The 24,442-nt window shown below is 51.3% G+C and overlaps 1 protein-coding gene across 2 annotated transcripts in view; it reads left to right on the top strand.

Annotated features, from left to right (window-relative positions):
- Positions 1-24,442, top strand: part of PIP5KL1 (phosphatidylinositol-4-phosphate 5-kinase like 1) — a 294,458-nt gene that overhangs the window by 157,216 nt on the left and 112,800 nt on the right. For both annotated transcript variants that reach the window (XM_069236934.1, XM_069236935.1), the window contains one exon: positions 19,669-19,863. In XM_069236934.1, the coding sequence (XP_069093035.1) occupies positions 19,669-19,863 (195 nt within the window). The remainder of the gene's footprint in view (positions 1-19,668; positions 19,864-24,442) is intronic.

The following is a 24,442-nucleotide window of genomic DNA, read 5'->3' on the forward strand; positions in this document are numbered from 1 at the left end:
TGGACTTGGTCCCCTTGTTCCACAGGTACCCTCGACTGGAAATCCATCGTTGTTGCATTGCTGGTTTGTGTCTTTCCTGCAGAATTCCCCTATCACGACTTCTATGTCCTTTGGGGAACTTTAGTGCACTTTGCACTCACTTTTCAGGGTCTTGGGGTGGGCTATTTTTCTAACCCTCACTGTTTTCTTACAGTCCCAGCGACCCTCTACAAGGTCACATAGGTTTGGGGTCCTTTCGTGGTTCGCATTCCACTTTTGGAGTATATGGTTTGTGTTGCCCCTATTCCTATGTGTCCCCATTGCATCCTATTGTAACTATACATTGTTTGCACTGTTTTCTAATACTATACTGCATATTTTTGGTATTGTGTACATATATCTTGTGTATATTTGCTATCCTCATACTGAGGGTACTCACTGAGATACTTTTGGCATATTGTCATAAAAATAAAGTACCTTTATTTTTAGTATATCTGTGTATTGTGTTTTCTTATGATATTGTGCATATGACACTAGTGGTACTGTATGAGCTTCACACGTCTCCTAGTTCAGCCTAAGCTGCTCTGCTAAGCTACCATTATCTATCACCCTAAGCTGCTAGACACCCTATACACTAATAAGGGATACCTGGGCCTGGTGCAAGGTGTAAGTACCCCTTGGTACTCACTACAAGCCAGTCCAGCCTCCTACATTGGTTGTGCAGTGGTGGGATAAGTGCTTGAGACTACTTACCACTCTTGTCATTGTACTTTTCATAAGAGAAAAATATACAAAACAAGTTCAGTGTATATACACATAACCAAAAAGTTTTGCATTTCCTCTTTTTACTCTTTTCTAAGTGCTGAAAAGTACTTCTAACTTTCTAAAAAGTTCTAAAAAGTTTTAAAAGTTTTTTTCTCTGTCTTTCTAAAAAGCTCTGACAAACTTTTTATCCTTTTTCTATCACTTTAACTCTTTCTAAAAATGTCTGGCACAGGCCAAAATGTTGATCTGTCCAAACTTGCATATGATCACCTTACCTGGAAAGGAGCAAGGAGTCTCTGCATAGATAGAGGTTTAAGTGTAGGTAAGAATCCCCCCAGAGAACTGTTGGTTAACATGCTTATAGAACAGGATAAGGCCAGAGGTGCCCCTTCTGTTGAAAAAGTAGCTAATGGTTCCCAATCTGATCCAGGGACTCCCCTAGAAAAAGATTCAGGAAATAAACTTCCTAGCCTGCCCATTGCAAGACAGTCTAGCATAGTTGGTACTGATGTAGAGTCACACCATACAAATAGTGTTGTCTCACATCATAGCAAGAGTATTGCTTCACATCATAGTAGAAGTGATGTTTCTGTTAACCAAGCTGTTAGGGTGCCTTCTGTAAGGGATAGGTCTCCTTCTGTACATTCTCATCATACTTCTGTTTCAAGGAATGTCCCACCCACCCACCCTGATGACAGAGTGTTAGAAAGGGAGCTCAATAGATTGAGAGTGGAACAAACCAGACTGGAGCTCAAGAAGCAACAGCTGGATTTGGATAGACAGTCCTTAGAAGTGGAGAGGGAAAGACAGAAATTGGGTTTAGAATCCCATGGTGGCAGCAGCAGTATTCCCAATAGTCATCCTGCAAAAGAGCATGATTCTAGGAATCTGCACAAGATAGTTCCCCCTTATAAGGAGGGGGATGACATTAACAAGTGGTTTGCTGCACTTGAGAGGGCCTGTGTAGTACAGGATGTCCCTCAAAGGCAGTGGGCTGCTATCCTATGGCTATCATTTAGTGGAAAGGGTAGGCATAGGCTCCTTACTGTGAAAGTAAGTGATGCCAATAATTTTACAGTTCTTAAGAATGCACTCCTGGATGGTTATGGCTTTACTACTGAACAGTACAGGATGAAGTTCAGAGAGACCAAAAATGAGTCTTCACAAGACTGGGTTGATTTTGTTGACCATTCAGTGAAGGCCTTGGAGGGGTGGTTACATGGCAGTAAAGTTACTGATTATGAAAGCCTGTATAACTTGATCCTGAGAGAGCATATTCTTAATAATTGTGTGTCTGATTTGTTGCACCAGTACTTGGTGGACTCTGATCTGACCCCTCACCAAGAATTGGGAAAGAAGGCAGACAAATGGGTCAGAACAAGGGTGAACAGAAAAGTTCATACAGGGGGTGACAAAGATGGCAATAAGAAGAAGGATGGTAAATCTTCTGACAAGGGTGGGGACAAATCTAAAAATGAGTCTTCATCAGGCCCACAAAAACACTCTGGTGGGGGTGGTGGGCCCAAATCCTCTTCTAATCAAAACAAAGAAAATAAACCATGGTGTTATTTATGTAAAATAAAAGGACATTGGACAACAGATCCCAGTTGTCCAAAGAAAACCACCAAGCCTCCTACCACTACAACCCCTGCTGCTACACCTAGTGCCCCTAGTAATAGCAGTGGTGGTGGGAGCAAACCTACTAATAGCCAATCCAAGGGAGTAGCTGGGCTCACTTTTGTTAACTTAGTTGGGGTTGGCCTTGTTAGGGAGACCACAGAGGCTGTGTTAGTCTCTGAGGGGGCTATTGATTTAGCCACCTTGGCTGCTTGTCCCCTTAACATGGATAAGTACAAGCAACTACCCCTAATAATTGGTGTTGAGGTTCAGGCCTACAGGGACACTGGTGCCAGTGTTGCAATGGTAATAGAGAAACTGGTCCACCCTGAACAACACCTACTTGGTCACCAGTACCAAGTAACCGATGCTCACAACAACACACTTAGCCACCTCATGGCTGTTGTAAATCTCAACTGGGGGGGGAGGGGTTACTGGTCCAAAGAAAGTTGTGGTTGCCTCAGATTTACCTGTAGACTGTCTACTAGGGAATGATTTAGAGACATCAGCTTGGTCAGATGTGGAGTGGGAGGCCCATGCAGCAATGCTGGGCATCCCAGGGCATATTTTTGCTTTAACCAGGGCTCAGGTCAAAAAGCAAAAAGGACAGGGTGACTTGGATCCTGGAACAATGGACCAAGTACTCCCTAAAGCTAGGGCTAGTAGAAGTAAAGCACTACCTACTATCCCTCCCTCTACAGTGGATTCTACTTCTGAGGAAGAAGAATTTCCACCCTGTGCAGAACCTACACCAGAGGAGCTGGAAGCAGACACTGCTGAGCTTTTGGGTGAAGGGGGGCCTGCCAGGGAGGAGCTGAGTGTGGCACAGCATACCTGTCCCACACTAGAGGGTCTAAGACAGCAAGCTGTCAAACAAGCAAATGGGGATGTCAGTGACTCACACAGAGTTTACTGGGAGGACAACCTCTTGTACACTGAAGCAAGGGATCCTAAACCTGGAACTGCCAGGAGGTTAGTGATTCCTCAGGAGTACATAAAGTTCCTCCTAACTCTTGCTCACGACATTCCCTTAGCTGGACATTTGAGGCAAATGAAAACTTGGAACAGGCTTGTTCCCTTGTTTCATTGGCCTAGAATGTCAGAGGACACAAAGGAATTTTGTAAGTCCTGTGAACCCTGTCAAGCCAGTGGCAAGACAGGCGGCACACCAAAGGCACCCCTTATTCCACTGCCTGTGGTTGGGGTTCCCTTTGAAAGGGTAGGGGTTGACATAGTTGGCCCCCTTGACCCTCCTACTGCTTCAGGCAATAGGTTTATCTTGGTGGTAGTGGACCATGCCACCAGATATCCTGAAGCAATTCCTCTAAGGACCACTACAGCACCAGCAGTGGCAAAGGCCCTCCTGGGAATATTTTCCAGGGTGGGCTTCCCAAAGGAGGTGGTATCAGACAGGGGAAGCAATTTCATGTCTGCTTACTTAAAGGCCATGTGGAAGGAGTGTGGTGTGACATACAAGTTCACTACACCCTATCATCCACAAACAAATGGACTGGTGGAGAGATTTAACAAAACTCTCAAAGGCATGATTATGGGACTCCCTGAAAAACTCCGCAGGAGATGGGATATCCTTTTACCATGCCTCCTTTTTGCTTACAGGGAGGTACCCCAGAAAGGAGTGGGCTTCAGCCCCTTTGAACTCCTCTTTGGACACCCTGTGAGAGGTCCCCTAACACTTGTTAAGGAGGGTTGGGAACAACCTTTAAAAGCTCCAAAGCAAGACATAGTGGACTATGTACTTGGCCTCAGATCAAGGATGGCTAAGTACATGAAAAAGGCCAGTAAAAACCTTCAGGCCAGCCAAGAGCTCCAAAAGCAATGGCATGACCAGAAGGCTGTTTTGGTTCAGTACCAACCAGGGCAGAAAGTGTGGGTCTTGGAGCCTGTGGCCCCAAGAGCACTCCAAGATAAATGGAGTGGACCCCACATAATTGTTGAAAAGAAGGGTGAAGTCACCTACTTAGTTGACTTAGGCACTGCCAGGAGTCCCCTTAGGGTGCTCCATGTCAATCGCCTGAAACCCTACTATGACAGGGCTGATCTCACCCTGCTCATGGCAACTGATGAGGGACAGGAAGAAGAGAGTGACCCTCTCCCTGATCTCTTCTCTTCCACAGAGCAAGATGCTCTAGTGGAAGGCGTAGTTTTGGCTGATTGTCTCACTGCTGAGCAGAGAGACCATTGCATAAATCTCCTGGGTCAGTTTTCTGAACTCTTCTCTACTGTGCCAGGTACCACTTCTTGGTGTGAGCACACTATAGATACTGGAGACAGCTTGCCTGTCAAAAGTAAGATCTATAGGCAACCTGACCATGTCAGAGACTGCATAAAGCAAGAGGTGCAGAAAATGTTAGAACTGGGAGTGGTTGAGCACTCTGAAAGTCCATGGGCTTCTCCTGTGGTACTTGTACCAAAACCTCATTCCAAGGATGGAAAGAAGGAAATGCGGTTTTGTGTTGACTACAGAGGTCTCAACCAAGTAACCAAAACTGATGCTCACCCTATACCCAGGGCAGATGAGCTCATAGCTACACTGGCATCTGCCAAGTATCTAAGCACTTTTGACTTGACTGCAGGGTATTGGCAGATCAAATTATCAGAAGATGCAAAAACAAAAACTGCATTTTCAACCATTGGAGGACATTACCAATTCACAGTAATGCCTTTTGGATTGAAAAATGCACCTGCCACTTTTCAGAGGTTGGTGAATACAGTCCTGCAAGGGCTGGAAGCTTTTAGTGCAGCATATCTGGACGATATAGCTGTCTTTAGCTCCAGTTGGGATGATCACCTGGTCAACCTATGGAAAGTTTTGGAGGCCCGGCAAAAGGCAGGCCTCACTATCAAGGCTTCAAAGTGCCAGATAGGGCAGGGGAAGGTGGTTTATCTGGGACACCTGGTTGGTGGAGACCAGATTGCACCACTTCAGGGGGAAATCCAAGCTATTATAGATTGGGTTCCCCCTACTACTCAGACCCAGGTGAGAGCCTTTTTAGGCCTCACTGGGTATTACAGGAGGTTCGTTACGAACTATGGCTCCATGGCAGCCCCTCTTAATGACCTCACTTCAAAGAAAATGCCTAAAAAGGTATTGTGGACAGCTAGCTGTCAGAAAGCTTTTGAGGAGCTGAAGCAGGCCATGTGCTCTGCACCTGTCCTGAAAAGCCCTTGTTACTCTAAAAAATTCTATGTCCAAACTGATGCATCTGAATTAGGAGTAGGGGCAGTCCTATCACAACTTAATTCTGAGGGCCAGGATCAACCTGTTGCTTTTATTAGTAGGAGGTTGACCCCTAGAGAAAAGCGTTGGTCTGCCATTGAGAGGGAGGCCTTTGCTGTGGTCTGGGCACTGAAGAAGTTGAGGCCATACCTGTTTGGCACTCACTTCATTGTTCAGACAGACCACAAACCTCTACTTTGGCTAAAACAAATGAAAGGTGAAAATCCTAAATTATTGAGGTGGTCCATATCCCTACAGGGAATGGACTATACAGTGGAACATAGACCTGGGAGTAGCCACTCCAATGCAGATGGACTCTCCAGATATTTCCACTTAGACAATGAAGACTCATCAGGTAATGGCTAGTCTTATTGTCCTTCATTTGGGGGGGGTTGTGTAGGAAAGTACCATCTTGCCTGGCATGTTACCCCCATTTTTCACTGTATATATGTTGTTTTAGTTGTATGTGTCACTGGGACCCTGCCAGCCAGGGCCCCAGTGCTCATAAGTGTGCCTGAATGTGTTACCTGTGTTATGACTAACTGTCTCACTGAGGCTCTGCTATCCAGAACCTCAGTGGTTATGCTCTTTAATTTCTTTCAAATTGTCACTAACAGGCTAGTGACCAATTTTACCAATTTACATTGGCATACTGGAACGCCCTTATAATTCCCTAGTATATGGTACTGAGGTACCCAGGGTATTGGGGTTTCTAGGAGATCCCTATGGGCTGCAGCATTTCTTTTGCCACCCATAGGGAGCTCTGACAATTCTTACACAGGCCTGCCACTGCAGCCTGAGTGAAATAACGTCCACGTTATTTCACAGCCATTTTACACTGCACTTAAGTAACTTATAAGTCACCTATATGTCTAACCTTTACCTAGTAAAGGTTGGGTGCTAAGTTACTTAGTGTGTGGGCACCCTGGCACTAGCCAAGGTGCCCCCACATTGTTCAGGGCCAATTCCCCGGACTTTGTGAGTGCGGGGACACCATTACACGCGTGCACTATATATAGGTCACTACCTATGTGTAGCTTCACAATGGTAACTCCGAATATGGCCATGTAACATGTCTAAGATCATGGAATTGACCCCTCTATGCCATCCTGGCATTGTTGGTGCAATCCCATGATCCCACGGGTCTCTAGCACAGACCCTGGCACTGCCAAACTGCCTTTCCCGGGGTTTCACTGCAGCTGCTGCTGCTGCCAACCCCTCAGAAAGGTTTCTGCCCTCCTGGGGTCCAGCCAGGCTTGGCCCAGGAAGGCAGAACAAAGGACTTCCTCTGAGAGAGGGTGTTACACCCTCTCCCTTTGGAAAATGGTGTGAAGGCAGGGGAGGAGTAGCCTCCCCCAGCCTCTGGAAATGCTTTCATGGGCACACATGGTGCCATTTCTGCATAAGCCAGTCTACACTGGTTCAGGGACCCCCAGCCCTGCTCTAGCGTGAAACTGGACAAAGGTAAGGGAAGTGACCACTCCCCTGACCTGCACCTCCCCTGGGAGGTGCCCAGAGCTCCTCCAGTGTGCTCCAGACCTCTGCCATCTTGGAAACAGAGGTGCTGCTGGCACATTGGACGGCTCTGAGTGGCCAGGGCCAGCAGGTGACGTCAGAGACTCCTTCTGATAGGCTCCTTCAGGTGTTGCTAGCCTATCTTCTCTCCTAAGTAGCCAAACCCTCTTTTCTGGCTATTTAGGGTCTCTGCTTTGGGGATTTCCTTAGATAACGAATGCAAGAGCTCATCCGAGTTCCTCTGCATCTCTCTCTTCACCTTCTGCCAAGGAATCGACTGCTGACCGCGCTGGAAGCCTGCAAAACTGCAACAAAGTAGCGAAGACGACTACCGCAACTCTGTAACGCTGATCCTTCTGCCTTCTCGACTGTTTTCCTGGTGGTGCATGCTGTGGGGGTAGTCTGCCTCCTCTCTGCACTAGAAGCTCCGAAGAAATCTCCCGTGGGTCGACGGAATCGTCCCCCTGCTACCGCAGGCACCAAAGAACTGCATCACTGGTACCCTGGGTCTCCTCTCAGCATGACGAGCGAGGTCCCTTGAATCCAGCAACTCTGTCCAAGTGACTCCCACAGTCCAGTGACTCTTCAGTCCAAGTTTGGTGGAGGTAAGTCCTTGCCTCCCCATGCCAGACTGCATTGCTGGGAACCGCGACTTTTGCAGCTACTCCGGCCTCTGTGCACTTCCGGCGGAAATCCTTTGTGCACAGCCAAGCCTGGATCCACGGCACTCTAACCTGCATTGCACGACTTTCTAAGTTGTCCTCCGGCGACGTGGGACTCCTTTGTGCGACTTCGGGTGAGCACCGTTTCACTCCTCTTTGTAGTGCCTGTTCCGGCACTTCTGCGGGTGCTGCCTGCTTCTGAGAGGGCTTCTTGTCTTGCTCGACGCCCCCTATGTCCCCAGACGCAATTGGCGACATCCTGGTCCCTCCTGGGCCACAGCAGCGTCCAAAAACCCTAACCGCACGACTTGCAGCTAGCAAGGCTTGTTTGAGGTCTTTCTTCAGGAAAACACTTCTGCACGACTCTCCACGGTGTGAGGAATCCGTCCTCCAAAGGGGAAGTTCCTAGCCCTTGTCGTTCCTGCAGAATCCTCAACTTCTACTGTCCAGTAGCAGCTTCTTTGCACCCACAGCTGGCATTTCCTGGGCATCTGCCCATCTCCAACTTGCTTGTGACTTTTGGACTTGGTCCCCTTGTTCCACAGGTACCCTCGACTGGAAATCCATCGTTGTTGCATTGCTGGTTTGTGTCTTTCCTGCAGAATTCCCCTATCACAACTTCTATGTCCTTTGGGGAACTTTAGTGCACTTTGCACTCACTTTTCAGGGTCTTGGGGTGGGCTATTTTTCTAACCCTCACTGTTTTCTTACAGTCCCAGCGACCCTCTACAAGGTCACATAGGTTTGGGGTCCATTCGTGGTTCGCATTCCACTTTTGGAGTATATGGTTTGTGTTGCCCCTATCCCTATGTGTCCCCATTGCATCCTATTGTAACTATACATTGTTTGCACTGTTTTCTAATACTATACTGCATATTTTTGGTATTGTGTACATATATCTTGTGTATATTTGCTATCCTCATACTGAGGGTACTCACTGAGATACTTTTGGCATATTGTCATAAAAATAAAGTACCTTTATTTTTAGTATATCTGTGTATTGTGTTTTCTTATGATATTGTGCGTATGACACTAAGTGGTACTGTAGGAGCTTCACTCGTCTCCTAGTTCAGCCTAAGCTGCTCTGCTAAGCTACCATTATCTATCAGCCTAAGCTGCTAGACACCCTATACACTAATAAGGGATACCTGGGCCTGGTGCAAGGTGTAAGTACCCCTTGGTACTCACTACAAGCCAGTCCAGCCTCCTACATATGCGCCCTCAGTCTATGGAGCTCAGGCATTCAGTGAGGGGCAGAGGTGACTCAGTCTGTGTCCTGATAGCTTACTCTCCTCAGCATCTCCTGCCTCCCAGCCCTGTCAGCAGAACATAGACCCAGTGGGCAGACTCTTCATAGAGCCCAGGATGTGGCCACTGGTCATGACTGTGGTGGTCATTACGACCCTAGCGGTTTCATCGCCCACAGGCTGGCGGTGAAGGCCACCACATTATGAGTGCGGCCACATCTCCACTCATACCACCGTGGCGGTTGGACCCGCTGGGCCGGAGATCAGCATCTCCGGCCTGGCAGTCCATAGAAGATCGCTGGCGGTACTAGGAGCGCCTTTCCACCAGGAGTTCCGTGGCGGTACCACCGAACCCTGGCGGAAAGGCTACGGTAGACGACTCCTCCCCCCCCAGAAAGCACAACTCCCGCCCCCCCTTCAGGTACAGCACCCCCTCCGCCACCCCCTGCCTCCCTTCCCGCATACATGCACACAGACACCCACACGTACCACGCATACACTCATTCACTAGCACTGACATAGACGCATTCACTCACATGCATCCATACTTGCATTCACCACAACACTCACTCTCGCATTCAATACAACACTCACTCTCGCATTCAATACAACACTCACTCTCGCATTCACCACAACACTCACTCTTGCATTCAATACAACACTCACTCTCGCATTCACCACAACACTCACTCGCATTCACCACAACACTCACTCGCATTCACTACAACACTCACTCTCGCATTCACCACAACACTCACTCTCACAGTCACCACAACACTCACTCTCGCATTCACCACAACAATCACTTGCATTCACCATAACACTCACTCTCGCATTCAATACAACACTCACTCTCGCATTCACCACAACACTCACTCGCATTCACCACAACACTTACTCTCGCATTCACCGCAACACTCACTTGCATTCACCACAACACTCATACTCGCATTCACTACAACACTCACCACAACACTCACTCGCATTCACCACAACACTCACCACAACACTCAATCGCATTCACCACAACACTCACTCTCGCATTCACCATAACACTCATACTCGCATTCACCACAACACTCACCACAACACTCACTCGCATTCACCACAACACTCACTTGCATTCACCACAACACTCATACTCGCATTCACAATACTCATACTCGCATTGACCACAACACTCACTCTTGCATTCACCACAACACTCATACTCGCATTCACCACAACACTCACTCGCATTCACCACAACACTCATACTCGCATTCACAACACTCATACTCGCATTGACCACAACACTCACTCTTGCATTCACCACAACACCCACTCTCGCATTCACCACAACACTCACTCACATTCACCACAACACTCACTCACATTCACCACAACACTCACTCTCGCATTCACCACAACACTCACTCTCGCATTCACCACAACACTCACTCGCATTCACCACAACACTCATACTCGCATTCACCACAACACTCACTCTTGCATTCACCACAACACTCACTCGCATTCACCACAACACTCATACTCGCATTCACCACAACACTCACTCGCATTCACCACAACACTTACTCTCGCATTCACCGCAACACTCACTTGCATTCACCACAACACTCATACTCGCATTCACTACTACACTCACCACAACACTCACTCGCATTCACCACAACACTCACCACAACACTCAATCGCATTCACCACAACACTCACTCTCGCATTCACCATAACACTCATACTCGCATTCACCACAACACTCACTTGCATTCACCACAACACTCATACTCGCATTCACAATACTCATACTCGCATTGACCACAACACTCACTCTTGCATTCACCACAACACTCATACTCGCATTCACAATACTCATACTCGCATTGACCACAACACTCACTCTTGCATTCACCACAACACTCATACTCGCATTCACCACAACACTCACTCGCATTCACCACAACACTCATACTCGCATTCACAACACTCATACTCGCATTGACCACAACACTCACTCTTGCATTCACCACAACACCCACTCTCGCATTCACCACAACACTCACTCGCATTCACCACAACACTCACTCGCATTCACCACAACACTCACTCTCGCATTCACCACAACACTCACTCTCGCATTCACCACAACACTCACTCGCATTCACCACAACACTCACTCGCATTCACCACAACACTCATACTCGCATTCACCACAACACTCACTCTTGCATTCACCACAACACTCACTCGCATTCACCACAACACTCATACTCGCATTCACCACAACACTCACTCTTGCATTCACCACAACACTCACTCTCACATTCACCCCAACACTCATACTCGCATTCACCACAACACTCACTCTCGCATTCACCACAACACTCACTCTCACATTCACCCCAACACTCACTCGCATTCACCACAACACTCATACTCACATACACACACATACACACATACATGCACAGATGCAAACACACACACTTACATGCGTACACGCACTCACTTCTACATTTAGACACGCATACACACATTCATGCACACATGCAGACAACACCCACTCACACATTCACACACAACACCCCTCCCCTGTCGGACAATCAACTTACCTGGTCCGGGGAGGAGGTCGTCCGGCAGGGAACAGGCGCTTCCACCTCCGGCAGCGCCTTGCCATCAGGACGCCGCCAGGCCATATTATTGCACATAATACAGCGGGTGGAGTCCTTCTGGTGGGACGGGACGGGTGGTAGAACCAGCCCAGCGCCTCCGACCGCCACCACAACTACAGCTGGATTTCCACCCAAAATGTGGCAGAAATCCAGCAGTACCCGTAACATGGCGGTCTTCTTGCACCCGTGGCTTTGGGGTCTTGCTCAAAGACCGCCAAAGTCATAATGGCCACCTGTGTATATAATGTAGCGCTTAGAAATAGCTGTAGGGGCTATGATGCCAGGAACTTTCTAAACATCTTAGAAATGTTTATCTTATTCTCGCTGCTTCTGACATGCATAACTGCTTTCATATTCTCACGCTGTGTGGTTCTGTGCACATTGTGAGTACTACATGAAAACTTCTTAAATAAAGGTTTTAAATCCCTCTTGCTCCTGGTGCTTTTCAATACTCATGGTTATGTTGTTCAAGAACAGAGGATTCTTTTGTAGGGGAGCTGACATCGCCCTGCGCAGGATTGCTCGATGGGTTAGTGACAGGGCTGCAGTTCAGATGGTGCTTCTTCCTCCTCATAGTGTCCTGAACTACTCATGGATTAGAGACCCAGAGCTGGCCTCACCTCTACCCTCCTTGTCTCGCTCCTCTCCCTCCCCCATGGCCTTCCTCTGCCTTTCTCTTCTCCCAGCCTCTCTCATGTCTCTCCTCTCCTCTCTCATGGCCTCTCTTCCTGTCCCCACCCTGTCCTTCTCTCCTCTCCCTGCCCCTCTTCTCTCCTCCACTCTATCATGGCCCCTCTTCCTGTCCCCACCCTGTCCTTCTCTCCTCTCCCTGCCCCTCTCCTCTCCTCCCCTCTCTCATGGCCTCTCTTCCTGTCCCCACCCTGTCCTTCTCTCCTCTCCTCCCCTCTCTCATGGCCCCTCTTCCTGTCCCCACCCTGTCCTTCTCTCCTCTCCTCCCCTCTCTCATGGCCCCTCTTCCTGTCCCCACCCTGTCCTTCTCTCCTCTCCCTGCCCCTCTCCTCTCCTCCCCTCTCTCATGGCCTCTCTTCCTGTCCCCACCCTCTCCTTCTCTCCTCTCTGGGTCTCTCCTTCTCTCATACCCTTGCCTCCTGCCTGTCCTGCTGCGTGTTGCCCCCTCGCCTCACTGCCTCTCTCTGTGCCTCACTGCCTCTCTCGCCTCACTGCCTTCTCCATGGCCCTCTCTCGCCTCACTGCCTCTCTCTGTGCCTCACTGCCTCTCTCTGTGCCCTGCTCCATGGCCCTCTCTCTCCTCACTGCCTCTCTCTGTGCCTCACTGCCTCTCTCTGTGCCTCACTGCCTCTCTGTGCCCTGCTCCTTGGCCCTCTCTCGCCTCACTGCCTCTCGCCTCACTGCCTCTCCCTGTGCCCTGCTCCATGGCTCTCTCTCCCCTCACTGCCTCTCTCTGTGCCTCACTGCCTCTCTCTGTGCCCTGCTCCATGGCCCTCTCTCGCCTCACTGCCTCTCTCTGTGCCCTGCTCCATGGCCCTCTCTCGCCTCACTGCCTCTCTCTGTGCCCTGCTCCATGGCCCTCCCTCGCCTCACTGCCTCTCTCGCCTCACTGCCTCTCTCACCTCGCTGCCTCTCTCTGTGCCCTGCTCCTTGGCCGTATCTCGCCTCACTGCCTCTCTCTGTGCCTCACTGCCTCTCTCTGTGCCCTGCTCCATGGCCCTCCCTCGCCTTACTGCCTCTCTCTGTGCCCTGCTCCATGGCCCTATCCCCCTCACTGCCTCTCTCTGTGCCTCACTGCCTCTCTCTGTGCCATGCTCCATGGCTCTCTCTCTCGTCTCACTGCCTCTCTCGCCTCACTGCCTCTCTCCCCTCACTGCCTCTCTCTGTGCCCTGCTCCTTGGCCCTCTCTCGCCTCACTGCCTCTCTCTGTGCCCTGCTCCTTGGCCCTCTGTCGCCTCACTGCCTCTCCCTGTGCCCTGCTCCATGGCTTTATCTGTCCTCACTGCCTCTCTCTGTGCCTCACTGCCTCTCTCGCCTCACTGCCTCTCTCTGTGCCTCACTGCCTCTCTCTGTGCCCTGCTCCTTGGCCCTCTCTCACCTCACTGCCTCTCTCTGTGCCTCACTGCCTCTCTCTGTGCCCTGCTCCATGACCCTCTCTGTGCCTCTGTGCCTCTCTCTGTGCCTCACTGCCTCTCTCTGTGTGCCCTGCTCCATGGCCCTCTCTCGCCTCACTGCCTCTCCCTGTGCCCTGGTCCACGGCCCTCTCTCTCCTCACTGCCTCTCACAGTGCCCTGCTCCATGCCCTTCTCTCGCCTCACTGCCTCTCTCTGTGCCCTGCTCCATGGCCCTCTCTCGCCTCACTGCCTCTCTCTGTACCTCACTGCCTCTCTATGTGCCCTGCTCCAGGGCCCTCTCTCGCCTCTGCCTCTCTCTGTGCCCTGCTCCATGGCCCTGTCTCGCCTCACTGCCTCGCTCTGTGCCCTGCTCCTTGGCCTTCTCTCGCCACACTGCCTCTCTCGCCTCACTGCCTCTCTCTGTGCCTCACTGCCTCTCTCTGCGCCCTGCTCCATGGCCCTCTCTCGCCTCACTGCCTCTCTCTGTGTCCTGCTCCATGGCCCTCTCTCGCCTCACTGCCTCTCTCTGTGCCTCACTGCCTCTCTCTGTGCCCTGCTCCATGGCCTCCTCTCGCCTCACTGCCTCTCTCTGTGCCCTGCCCCATGGCCCTCTCTCGCCTCACTGCCTCTCTCGCCTCACTGCCTCTCTCTGTACCCTGCTCCATGGCCCTGTCTCGCCTCACTGCCTCTCTCGCCTCACTGCCTCTCTCTGTGCCCTGCTGCTTGGCCTTCTCTCACCTCACTGCCTCTCTCGCCTCACTGCCTCTCTCGCCTCACTGCCTCTCTCTGTGCCCTGCTCCATGGCCTCCTCTCGCCTCACTGCCACTCTCTGTGCCCTGCCCCATGGCCCTCTCTCGCCTCACTGCCTCTCTCGCCTCACTGCCTCTCTCTGTACCCTGCTCCATGGCCCTCACTCGCCTCACTGCCTCTCTCTGTGCCCTACTCCATGGCTCTCTCTGTGCCTCTCTGCCTCTCTCTGTGCCTCACTATCACTCTCTGTGCCCTGCTCCATGGCCCTCTCTCGCCTCACTGCCTCTCTCTGTGCCCTGCTCCATGGCCCTCTCTCGCCTCACTGCCTCTCTCTGTGCCTCACTGCCTCTCTCTGTGCCCTGCTTCTTGGCCCTCTCTCACCTCACTGCCTCTCTCTGTGCCTCACTGCCTCTCTCTGTGCCCTGCTCCATGGCCCCCTCTCACCTCACCGCTTCTCTCTGTGCCCTGCTCCATGGCCCTATCTATCCTCACTGCCTGTCTCTGTGCCCTGCTCCATGGCCCTCCCTCGCCTCACTGCCTCTCTCGCCTCACTGCCTCTCTCGCCTCACTCCCTCTCTCTGTGCCCTGCTCCATGGCCCTCTCTCGCCTCACTGCCTCTCTCTGTGCCCTGCTCCATGGCCCTCTCTCACCTCATTGCCTCTCTCTGTACCCTGCTCCTTGGCCCTCTCTCCCCTCACTGCCTCTCTCTGTGCCCTGCTCCATGGCCCTCTTTCGCCTCACTGCCTCTCTCTGTGCCCTGCTCCGTGGCCCTCTCTCGCCTCACTGCCTCTCTCTGTGCCCTGCTCCATGGCCCTATCTATCCTCACTGCCTCTCTCTGTGCCTCACTGCCTCTCTCTGTGCCCTGCTCCATGGCCCTCTCTCGCCTCTGCCTCTCTCTGTGCCCTGCTCCATGGCCCTGTCTCGCCTCACTGCCTCTCTCTGTGTCCTGCTCCATGGCCCTCTTTCGCCTCACTGCCTCTCTCTGTGCCCTGCTCCGTGGCCCTCTCCCCCCTCACTGCCTCTCTCTGTGCCCTGCTCCATGGCCCTATCTATCCTCACTGCCTCTCTCTGTGCCTCACTGCCTCTCCCTGTGCCCTGCTCCCTCCATGGCCCTCTCTCGCCTCACTGCCTCTCTCTGTGCCTCACTGCCTCTCCCTGTGCCCTGCTCCATGGCCCTATCTATCCTCACTGCCTCTCTCTGTGCCTCACTGCCTCTCTCTGTGCCCTGCTCCATGGCCCTCTCTCGCCTCACTGCCTCTCTCTGTGCCTCACTGCCTCTCTCTGTGCAATGCTCCATGTCTCTCTCTCTCGTCTCACTGCCTCTCTCGCCTCACAGCCTCTCTCTGTGCCTCACTGCCTCTCTCTGTGCCCTGCTCCATGGCCCTATCTCGCCTCACTGCCTCTCTCTGTGCCCTGCTCCATGGCCCTCTCTCTCCTCACTGCCTCTCTCTGTGCCTCACTGCCTCTCTCGCCTCTCCCCCTCTCTGTGCCCTGCTCCATGGCCCTTTCTCGCCTCACTGCCTTTCTCTGTGCCCTGCCCCATGGCCCTCTCTGTGCCTCTGTGCCTCACTGTAGGAAAGTACCATCTTGCCTGGCATGTTACCCCCATTTTTCACTGTATATATGTTGTTTTAGTTGTATGTGTCACTGGGACCCTGGTAACCCAGGGCCCCAGTGCTCATAAGTGTGCCTGAATGTGTTACCTGTGTAGTGACTAACTGTCTCACTGAGGCTCTGCTAATCAGAACCTCAGTGGTTATGCTCTCTCATTTCTTTCCAAAGTGTCACTAACAGGCTAGTGACCATTTTTACCAATTTACATTGGCTTACTGGAACACCCTTATAATTCCCTAGTATATGGTACTGAGGTACCCAGGGTATTGGGGTTCCAGGAGATCCCTATGGGCTGCAGCATTTCTTTTGCCACCCATAGGGAGCTCTGACAATTCTTACACAGGCCTGCCACTGCAGCCTGAGTGAAATAACGTCCACGTTATTTCACAGCCATTTTACACTGCACTTAAGTAACTTATAAGTCACCTATATGTCTAACCTTTACCTGGTAAAGGTTAGGTGCAAAGTTACTTAGTGTGAGGGCACCCTGGCACTAGCCAAGGTGCCCCCACATTGTTTAGAGCCAATTCCCTGAACTTTGTGAGTGCGGGGACACCATTACTCGCGTGCACTACATATAGGTCACTACCTATATGTAGCTTCACAATGGTAACTCCGAATATGGCCATGTAACATGTCTATGATCATGGAATTGCCCCCTCTATGCCATCCTGGCATAGTTGGCACAATCCCATGATCCCAGTGGTCTGTAGCACAGACCCTGGTACTGCCAAACTGCCCTTCCTGGGGTTTCACTGCAGCTGCTGCTGCTGCCAACCCCTCAGACAGGCATCTGCCCTCCTGGGGTCCGGCCAGGCCTGGCCCAGGATGGCAGAACAAAGAACTTCCTCTGAGAGAGGGTGTTACACCCTCTCCCTTTGGAAAATGGTGTGAAGGCAGGGGAGGAGTAGCCTCCCCCAGCCTCTGGAAATGCTTTGTTGGGCACAGATGTGCCCAATTCTGCATACGCCAGTCTACACCGGTTCAGGGGACCCCTTAGCCCTGCTCTGGCGCGAAACTGGACAAAGGAAAGGGGAGTGACCACTCCCCTGACCTGCACCTCCCCTGGGAGGTGTCCAGAGCTCCTCCAGTGTGCTCCAGACCTCTGCCATCTTGGAAACAGAGGTGCTGCTGGCACACTGGACTGCTCTGAGTGGCCAGTGCCACCAGGTGACGTCAGAGACTCCTTGTGATAGGCTCCTTCAGGTGTTGCTAGCCTATCCTCTCTCCTAGGTAGCCAAACCCTCTTTTCTGGCTATTTAGGGTCTCTGTCTCTGGGGAAACTTCAGATAACGAATGCAAGAGCTCATCCGAGTTCCTCTGCATCTCTCTCTTCACCTTCTGATAAGGAATCGACTGCTGACCTCGCTGGAAGCCTGCAAACCTGCAACATAGTAGCAAAGACGACTACTGCAACTCTGTAACGCTGATCCTGCCGCCTTCTCGACTGTTTTCCTGCTTGTGCATGCTGTGGGGGTAGTCTGCCTCCTCTCTGCACCAGAAGCTCCGAAGAAATCTCCCGTGGGTCGACGGAATCTTCCCCCTGCAACCGCAGGCACCAAAAAGCTGCATTACCGGTCCCTTGGGTCTCCTCTCAGCACGACGAGCGAGGTCCCTCGAATCCAGCAACTCTGTCCAAGTGACCCCCACAGTCCAGTGACTCTTCAGTCCAAGTTTGGTGGAGGTAAGTCTTTGCCTCACCTCGCTGGGCTGCATTGCTGGGAACCGCGACTTTGCAGCTACTCCGGCCCCTGTGCACTTCCGGCGGAAATCCTTTGTGCACAGCCAAGCCTGGGTCCACGGCACTCTAACCTGCATTGCACGACTTTCTAAGTTGGTCTCCGGCGACGTGGGACTCCTTTGTGCAACTTCGGCGAGCACCGTTTCACGCATCCTCGTAGTGCCTGTTTCTGACACTTCTCCGGGAGCTACCTGCTTCAGAGAGGGCTCCTTGTCTTGCTCGACGTCCCCTCTCTCTGCTGGTCCAATTTGCGACCTCCTGGTCCCTCCTGGGCCTCAGCAGCGTCCAAAAACGCTAACCGCACAATTTGCAGCTAGCAAGGCTTGTTGGCGTTCTTTCGGCGGGAAAGCACTTCTGCACGACTCTCCACGGCGAGAGGGATCCGTCCACCAAAGGGGAAGTCTCTAGCCCTTTTCGTTCCTGCAGAAACTTTAGCTTCTTCTGTCCAGTAGAAGCTTCTTTGCACCCGCAGCTGGCATTTCCTGGGCATCTGCCCATCTCCGACTTGCTGGTGACTTTTGGACTTGGTCCCCTTGTTCCACAGGTACCCTAGATTGGAAATCCACAGTTGTTGCATTGCTGGTTTGTGTCTTTCCTGCATTATTCCTCTAACACGACTTCTTTGTCCTTAGGGGAACTTTAGTGCACTTTGCACTCACTTTTCAGGGTCTTGGGGAGGGTTATTTTTCTAACTCTCACTATTTTCTAATAGTCCCAGCGACCCTCTACAAGGTCACATAGGTTTTGGGTCCATTCGTGGTTAGCATTCCACTTTTGGAGTATATGGTTTGTGTTGCCCCTATCCCTATGTTTCCCCATTGCATCCTATTGTAACTATACATTGTTTGCACTGTTTTCTAAGACTATACTGCATATTTTTGCTATTGTGTATATATATCTTGTGTATATTTCCTATCCTCTCACTGAGGGTACACTCTAAGATACTTTGGCATATTGTCATAAAAATAAAGTACCTTTATTTTTAGTATAACTGAGTATTGTGTTTTCTTATGATATTGTGCATATGACACTAAGTGGTACTGTAGTAGCTTCACACGTCTCCTAGTTCAGCCTAAGCTGCTCTGCTAAGCTACCATTATCTATCAGCCTAAGCTGCTAGACACCCTATACACTAATAAGGGATAACTGGGCCTGGTGCAAGGTGCAAGTACCCCTTGGTACTCACTACAAGCCAGTCCAGCCTCCTACACTCACTTCCTCTCTCTGTGCCCTGCTCCAGGGCCCTCTCTCGCCTCACTGTCTCTCTCTGTGCCTCACTGCCTCTCTCTGCGCCCTGCTCCATGGCCCTCTCTCGCCTCACTGCCTCTCTCTGCGCCCTGGTCCATGGCCCTCTCTCTCCTCACTGCCTCTCTCTCACCTCACTGTCTCTCTCTGTGCCTCACTGCCTCTCTCTGCGCCCTGCTCTATGGCCCTCTCTCGCCTCACTGCCTCTCTCTGCGCCCTGGTCCATGGCCCTCTCTCGCCTCACTGCCTCTCTCTGTGCCCTGCTCCATGGCCGTCTCTCTCCTCACTGCCTCTCTCTGTGCCCTGCTCCATGGCCGTCTCTCTACTCACTGCCTCTCTCTGCGCCTCACTGCCTCTCTCTGTGCCTCACTGCCTCTCTCTGTGCCTCACTGCCTCTCTCTGTGCCTCACTGCCTCTCTCTGCGCCTCACTGCCTCTCTCTGTGCCTCACTGCCTCTCTCTGTGCCCTGCCCCATGGCTGTATCTCGCCTCACTGCCTCTCTCTGTGCCTCACTGCCTCCTGTACTTGTACCTCACAGGCCATGACTCAGGGGAGCACGGTGAGCAGAAAGTCTCGCAACGCAAAGCGAAGGATCTTCTGGAGATTGCGGCAGAAGTGGAAACTTTTGGGACTCTTTGAAATTGACCAAGAACATGAGTTTTACAGCTTTACCTGCATCCTGAAGGAGGGCCTGAGGGGCGCTGTGCAGGCCTCCATCGATGCGCCGCGCCTGGTGAGTGTCCACTCTGTGAGTGTCCTTTCGTGTGTGTCCACTCTGTGAGTGTCCTTTTGTGTGTGTGCACTCTGTGAGTGTCCTTTCGTGTGTGTCCACTGTGTGAGTGTCCTTTCGTGTGTGTGCACTCTGTGAGTGTCCTTTCGTGTGTGTGCACTCTGTGAGTGTGCACTCTGTGAGTGTCCTTTCGTGTGTGTCCACTGTGTGAGTGTCCTTTCGTGTGTGTGCACTCTGTGAGTGTCCTTTCGTGTGTGTCCACTGTGTGAGTGTCCTTTCGTGTGTGTCCACTCTGTGAGTGTCCTTTCGTGTGTGTCCACTGTGTGAGTGTCCTTTCGTGTGTGTGCACTCTGTGATGGCCTGTGTTGAACCAGGATCCTGGATGAGGGTCTAAGGGACACGGCGCAGACCTCCATTGACAACTGCGTCCTTGCAGGTGAGTGTCCTCCATGTTAGTGTTGTCGCTATTGAGTGTACTCTTTGTAAGTGTCCTCTATAAGAATTATTAGTTTGGGGGTGGGGTAGGTACCCACCTCAGGCCTCAGGTAATACCCACAACTCTTGTAAGGGTGAACCACTAAAGTCACTAAATAAACCTAAATAAACCTGAGCTCAACCCCCTGGTAGCTATGGGACAGAGCCGACAGGCGCAACATAGAGGCAATGTCTGAAGTACTTATGCAGTACTAAAGCAGGAATAACGTTGAAATGGAAAACAAAATGAATTAGAAAAACTGAGTAAAATCTATTAAACAAAATGACACTAAAGGGGCCAACGACCGCAGGCTGGCGGTGCTCCCATGGGCATTCTGACCGCGGCGGTACAGCCGTGGTCAGAAAAGGGAAACCGCCGGTTTCCCGCCGGTTTTCCCCTGGCCTGGGGAATCCTCCAAGGCGGCGCTGCAGGCAGCGCCGCCATGGGGATTCCGACCCCCTTACCGCCAGCCTGGTTCTGGCGGTTTTGACCGCCAGAACCTGGCTGGCGGTAACGGGTGTCGTGGGGCCCCTGGGGGCCCCTGCAGTGCCCATGCCACTGGCATGGGCACTGCAGGGGCCCCCTAACAGGGCCCCACCAAGATTTTCAGTGTCTGCATAGCAGACACTGAAAATCGCGACGGGTGCAACTGCACCCGTCGCACCCTTCCCACTCCGCCGGCTCCATTCGGAGCCGGCTTCCTCGTGGGAAGGGGTTTCCCGCTGGGCGGGCGGGCGGGCGGCCTTCTGGCGGTCGCCCGCCCGCCAAGCGGGAAACTCAGAATACCCGCGGCGGTCTTTTGACCGCGCAGCGGTATTCTGGAGGTTCCAGCCAGGCCGGCGGCTTCCGCCGCCGGCCAGGGTCAGAATGACCCCCTAAATTGACAAAAATCCAATAAGGGGTCCCGGAGATATGAATTTTTAACGTTATAAGGAGAAATAGCGATATAAGGAAAATAATCTTTTCTCACGATCACCCCCAGTTTTTGGACTGATGCTGCTGGTTTTCTGACTCTAGGAGGGTTGCTCTGTTCTTGTGGCAACAGACTTGGAACTGCATGACCGACCCTGGTCCTTGGCGCAAACTCGGCACTCCCTACCAGACAGACCCACATGGACAACAGAAGTACCCTCAGTCTCCCCTGGGCTAATGGCACTAGTCCCCTGCACGTAAAAATGCACACTGGATCCAAAGAATCACTGGCCGTCGGCCCTCCGTGGAATTGCCCAAATCCAGGTGGTCCAGTGCATTGTGGGAGTTGTAGTCTCACCTGCCTCAAAGGTTCAGGCTGCTACATCACTCCCTCAGACCCCATGACGTTCCCAAAGTTTTTTGTTGTTACTGCTGCCAAGTCTTGTTTGTCGACCCCCACACTAGAAGCTGCATCTGTGCGACCTGCATCTGACCTCGACAACCAGGCCTCTGCTGTGTTTGTTGCAGCAGCCCGTGTGAGCGGTACATTTGTCACCAGCGCGGCTCCGATTCTGCACCATGGACAACTCTGCATCTGGACTCCATAAGCCACATATCATGGAACCGACTGCCGTGGCCTGGTCCTAGGGCTCGCACCATCGTACCCCTCCACGAAACTCAACCTCAAAGTGGCCGATTTCCACTCATGATTTGTCTCATTGACCATGATGTTAAGTTTTTTGTGTTTGATCTTGCATTGATTTAATATAACTTCTAAAATCTATAACTCCAATTATATTGGTTCAATTCCGTTTGTTTTGGTGTCTAAAATAAGATTTAAAATAAGCTCTATTTTTATAAATTGGTGTTGAATTTCTTTTGATTCGTGTCAGTTGCTTATCGTCCTGCTGGTGCTCTGAAATGCTTAGAAGATCTTCCTCTATAAAAGCCTGCCTGCTCGTTGCCACGCCCCCAGGACTGAGATGAGGATTAATTAGTCTGAATCCAAGGATCCTCTCTGGGGTATTGTGAGAGTATTACATGCTGAGGACTAACCCGCACACCATATAACCCTCCACTCTCCTAAAGGGACCACTGAATACAGTACTTAAACGTATTAAATTGATTGTTACACTAAACCTGACGTGTTGTTGAAGTTGGATTTAAGATCATTTTTGATAGGAGGGTGTCCGAAACGTCTAGTGGCTGCTTCTGAATAACTGGGTCAGTTTTCACCCTCGGCAATCTGCTGCTCTTCTGCTACGAGGTGTGGCGCGCTCCGAGGAAGGGAAGCAAAGGGTCTGCTGGAGGCACGAGGTGTGACTGACTCCTGTCAGGATGGCCCTGCGGCTCTGGCCGTAAGCGGCCCTGCTTCACAGGGGCTACCGCCTCTGAGAGGTCAATACGACAACACCTTAGCTTGCCCATTTCGATGTGTTGGTGACAAGCTAGTATCTCCTCCAGGCGGGGACATCCATTGCCGAACCAGTTTTCCAGGAGGGGTGGTTCACTGTTGTAAGCACACCTCGGGTGTGCCCATGGCTCTCCCCAGGGAAAAATGTCCTGACATCTTGGATTTGGGCATAGAGATGCGCTGTGGGACTGTTTAGTGTCAACGCTACAGGAAGTGATGTGAAAGTGGGTACGGTGGCCCTGTGGTGACTGTAGCCCTGTTGTCTACTGAGCCCACCTTACTTGAAATGGGCATAAAAGCGGCACCCCCTGGCTTCCAGCCTCAAAACACCACTGGACGTGGAGAGAACAGGAGAAGAACTGCACCTGCTGGACCTGTGCCCCAGATAGAGAGGCTGCACCAAGAAAGACTGCATCCGCCACACCAAGACAAGGCTCTGGAAACAGGAGGGCTGCTCCTGACGTTAAACCCACGCAGAGAGACCCCAAGAGCTGGACCTGCTCCCGCCTGTGACAAGGACTAGCGGATGGACTCCAAGGCCTAGTAGGCTACCCTCCTGTTGAGCTTCAGGGACATAAAGCAAAAAAACTCCCAGGAGCTCCTGGATCCTTGGCTAGTGCTGGAGCGAGCGCTTTGTCATCAGAGGACTGCAACATGTGCGCCATAGACAACGCTTTTTGAACACAGAGCCTTAGGCTCATAGACTACCACTATTTGTCGGTTTTAGGTGGCCTTCCACTCTGCTGGGAACCGAGGCCTTCACCAAACTCCTGGACATTGCTGATCCATCAATGTCGAACCCAAGTCCAGACTCTAGCTGCTGAGGGTCCCGCCGACCTCACAGGCGACGCAAAAAAGACCCGGAAAAGTTTCTAAGTGCGAAGATAAAATCTTGACCTGCACCAACACTGATTTCCATCAAGGTTGGTCTGAAACTTTGACTTTGCCTCAAGTTCAAGGTTCATAGATTACTGTTAAGAATTTAAAGCAGTGAGTTACAAACTTTTAAAAACGTTTCCAAAATATTTTGAGCGAAAAGTAGTGATTTATGAAAATCTTAAAAAATCATAGATCCAGTTCTCTTCATCTGACTTTTGTCATTTTGGTGTCTTGTTGAAATTAACAATATACTCTATTTTTCTACGTTGAAATGTGGTTTTTATTCTGTTGCGTTTATTACTTATTGACTGGTTTGATACTGATAAATGCTTTACGTTTGTTTTAATGTGAGTTAAGTCTGACTGCTCTGTGCCACAGCTACTCAGGATTGAGCTAAGGTTTCATCTAAAGAAACTTAAGTGGACCAGAAACAGTTTCTGCTAACCTGGACATCTGCCACCTCGTTTAGAGTTGAGTGGACCTTCAGTGTATAGAGGAGACTGCTCCTTCACCGCTGCCTGTACCCACCTCTGACGGAGTAAGGGAGATCAGAGCTTTGCCCACATGTCCACCTGCCATATTTAAACTGGGCGGACACATGGCCAGTTTTCCCTGCCCATCACCGCCATAGAAAAAGGGGCTGTACATCATTGTCCTGGGTGAACAGGTCCATTCCTTTAGGGCTGTAGTGTCTTCCCACACAGAACACCAAAATCCAGTTTGAGGCAGTGTCTCTACCCCGAGCAATAAGGTCTACTTAGAAGTGACAATAATACTTAAAAAGAAGGTTTTGACCTATCATAAGGGTTCATTTTGAGAGGTCGAAACACGTGTCAGCTGTTCAATGGAAGATTTAAATCACATTAAGGATTGTATTTACGAACACATATGTTAATCATTTC

This window comes from Pleurodeles waltl, chromosome 6 (genome assembly GCF_031143425.1).
Source record: "Pleurodeles waltl isolate 20211129_DDA chromosome 6, aPleWal1.hap1.20221129, whole genome shotgun sequence".
In the NCBI taxonomy this organism is placed as follows: domain Eukaryota; kingdom Metazoa; phylum Chordata; class Amphibia; order Caudata; family Salamandridae; genus Pleurodeles; species Pleurodeles waltl.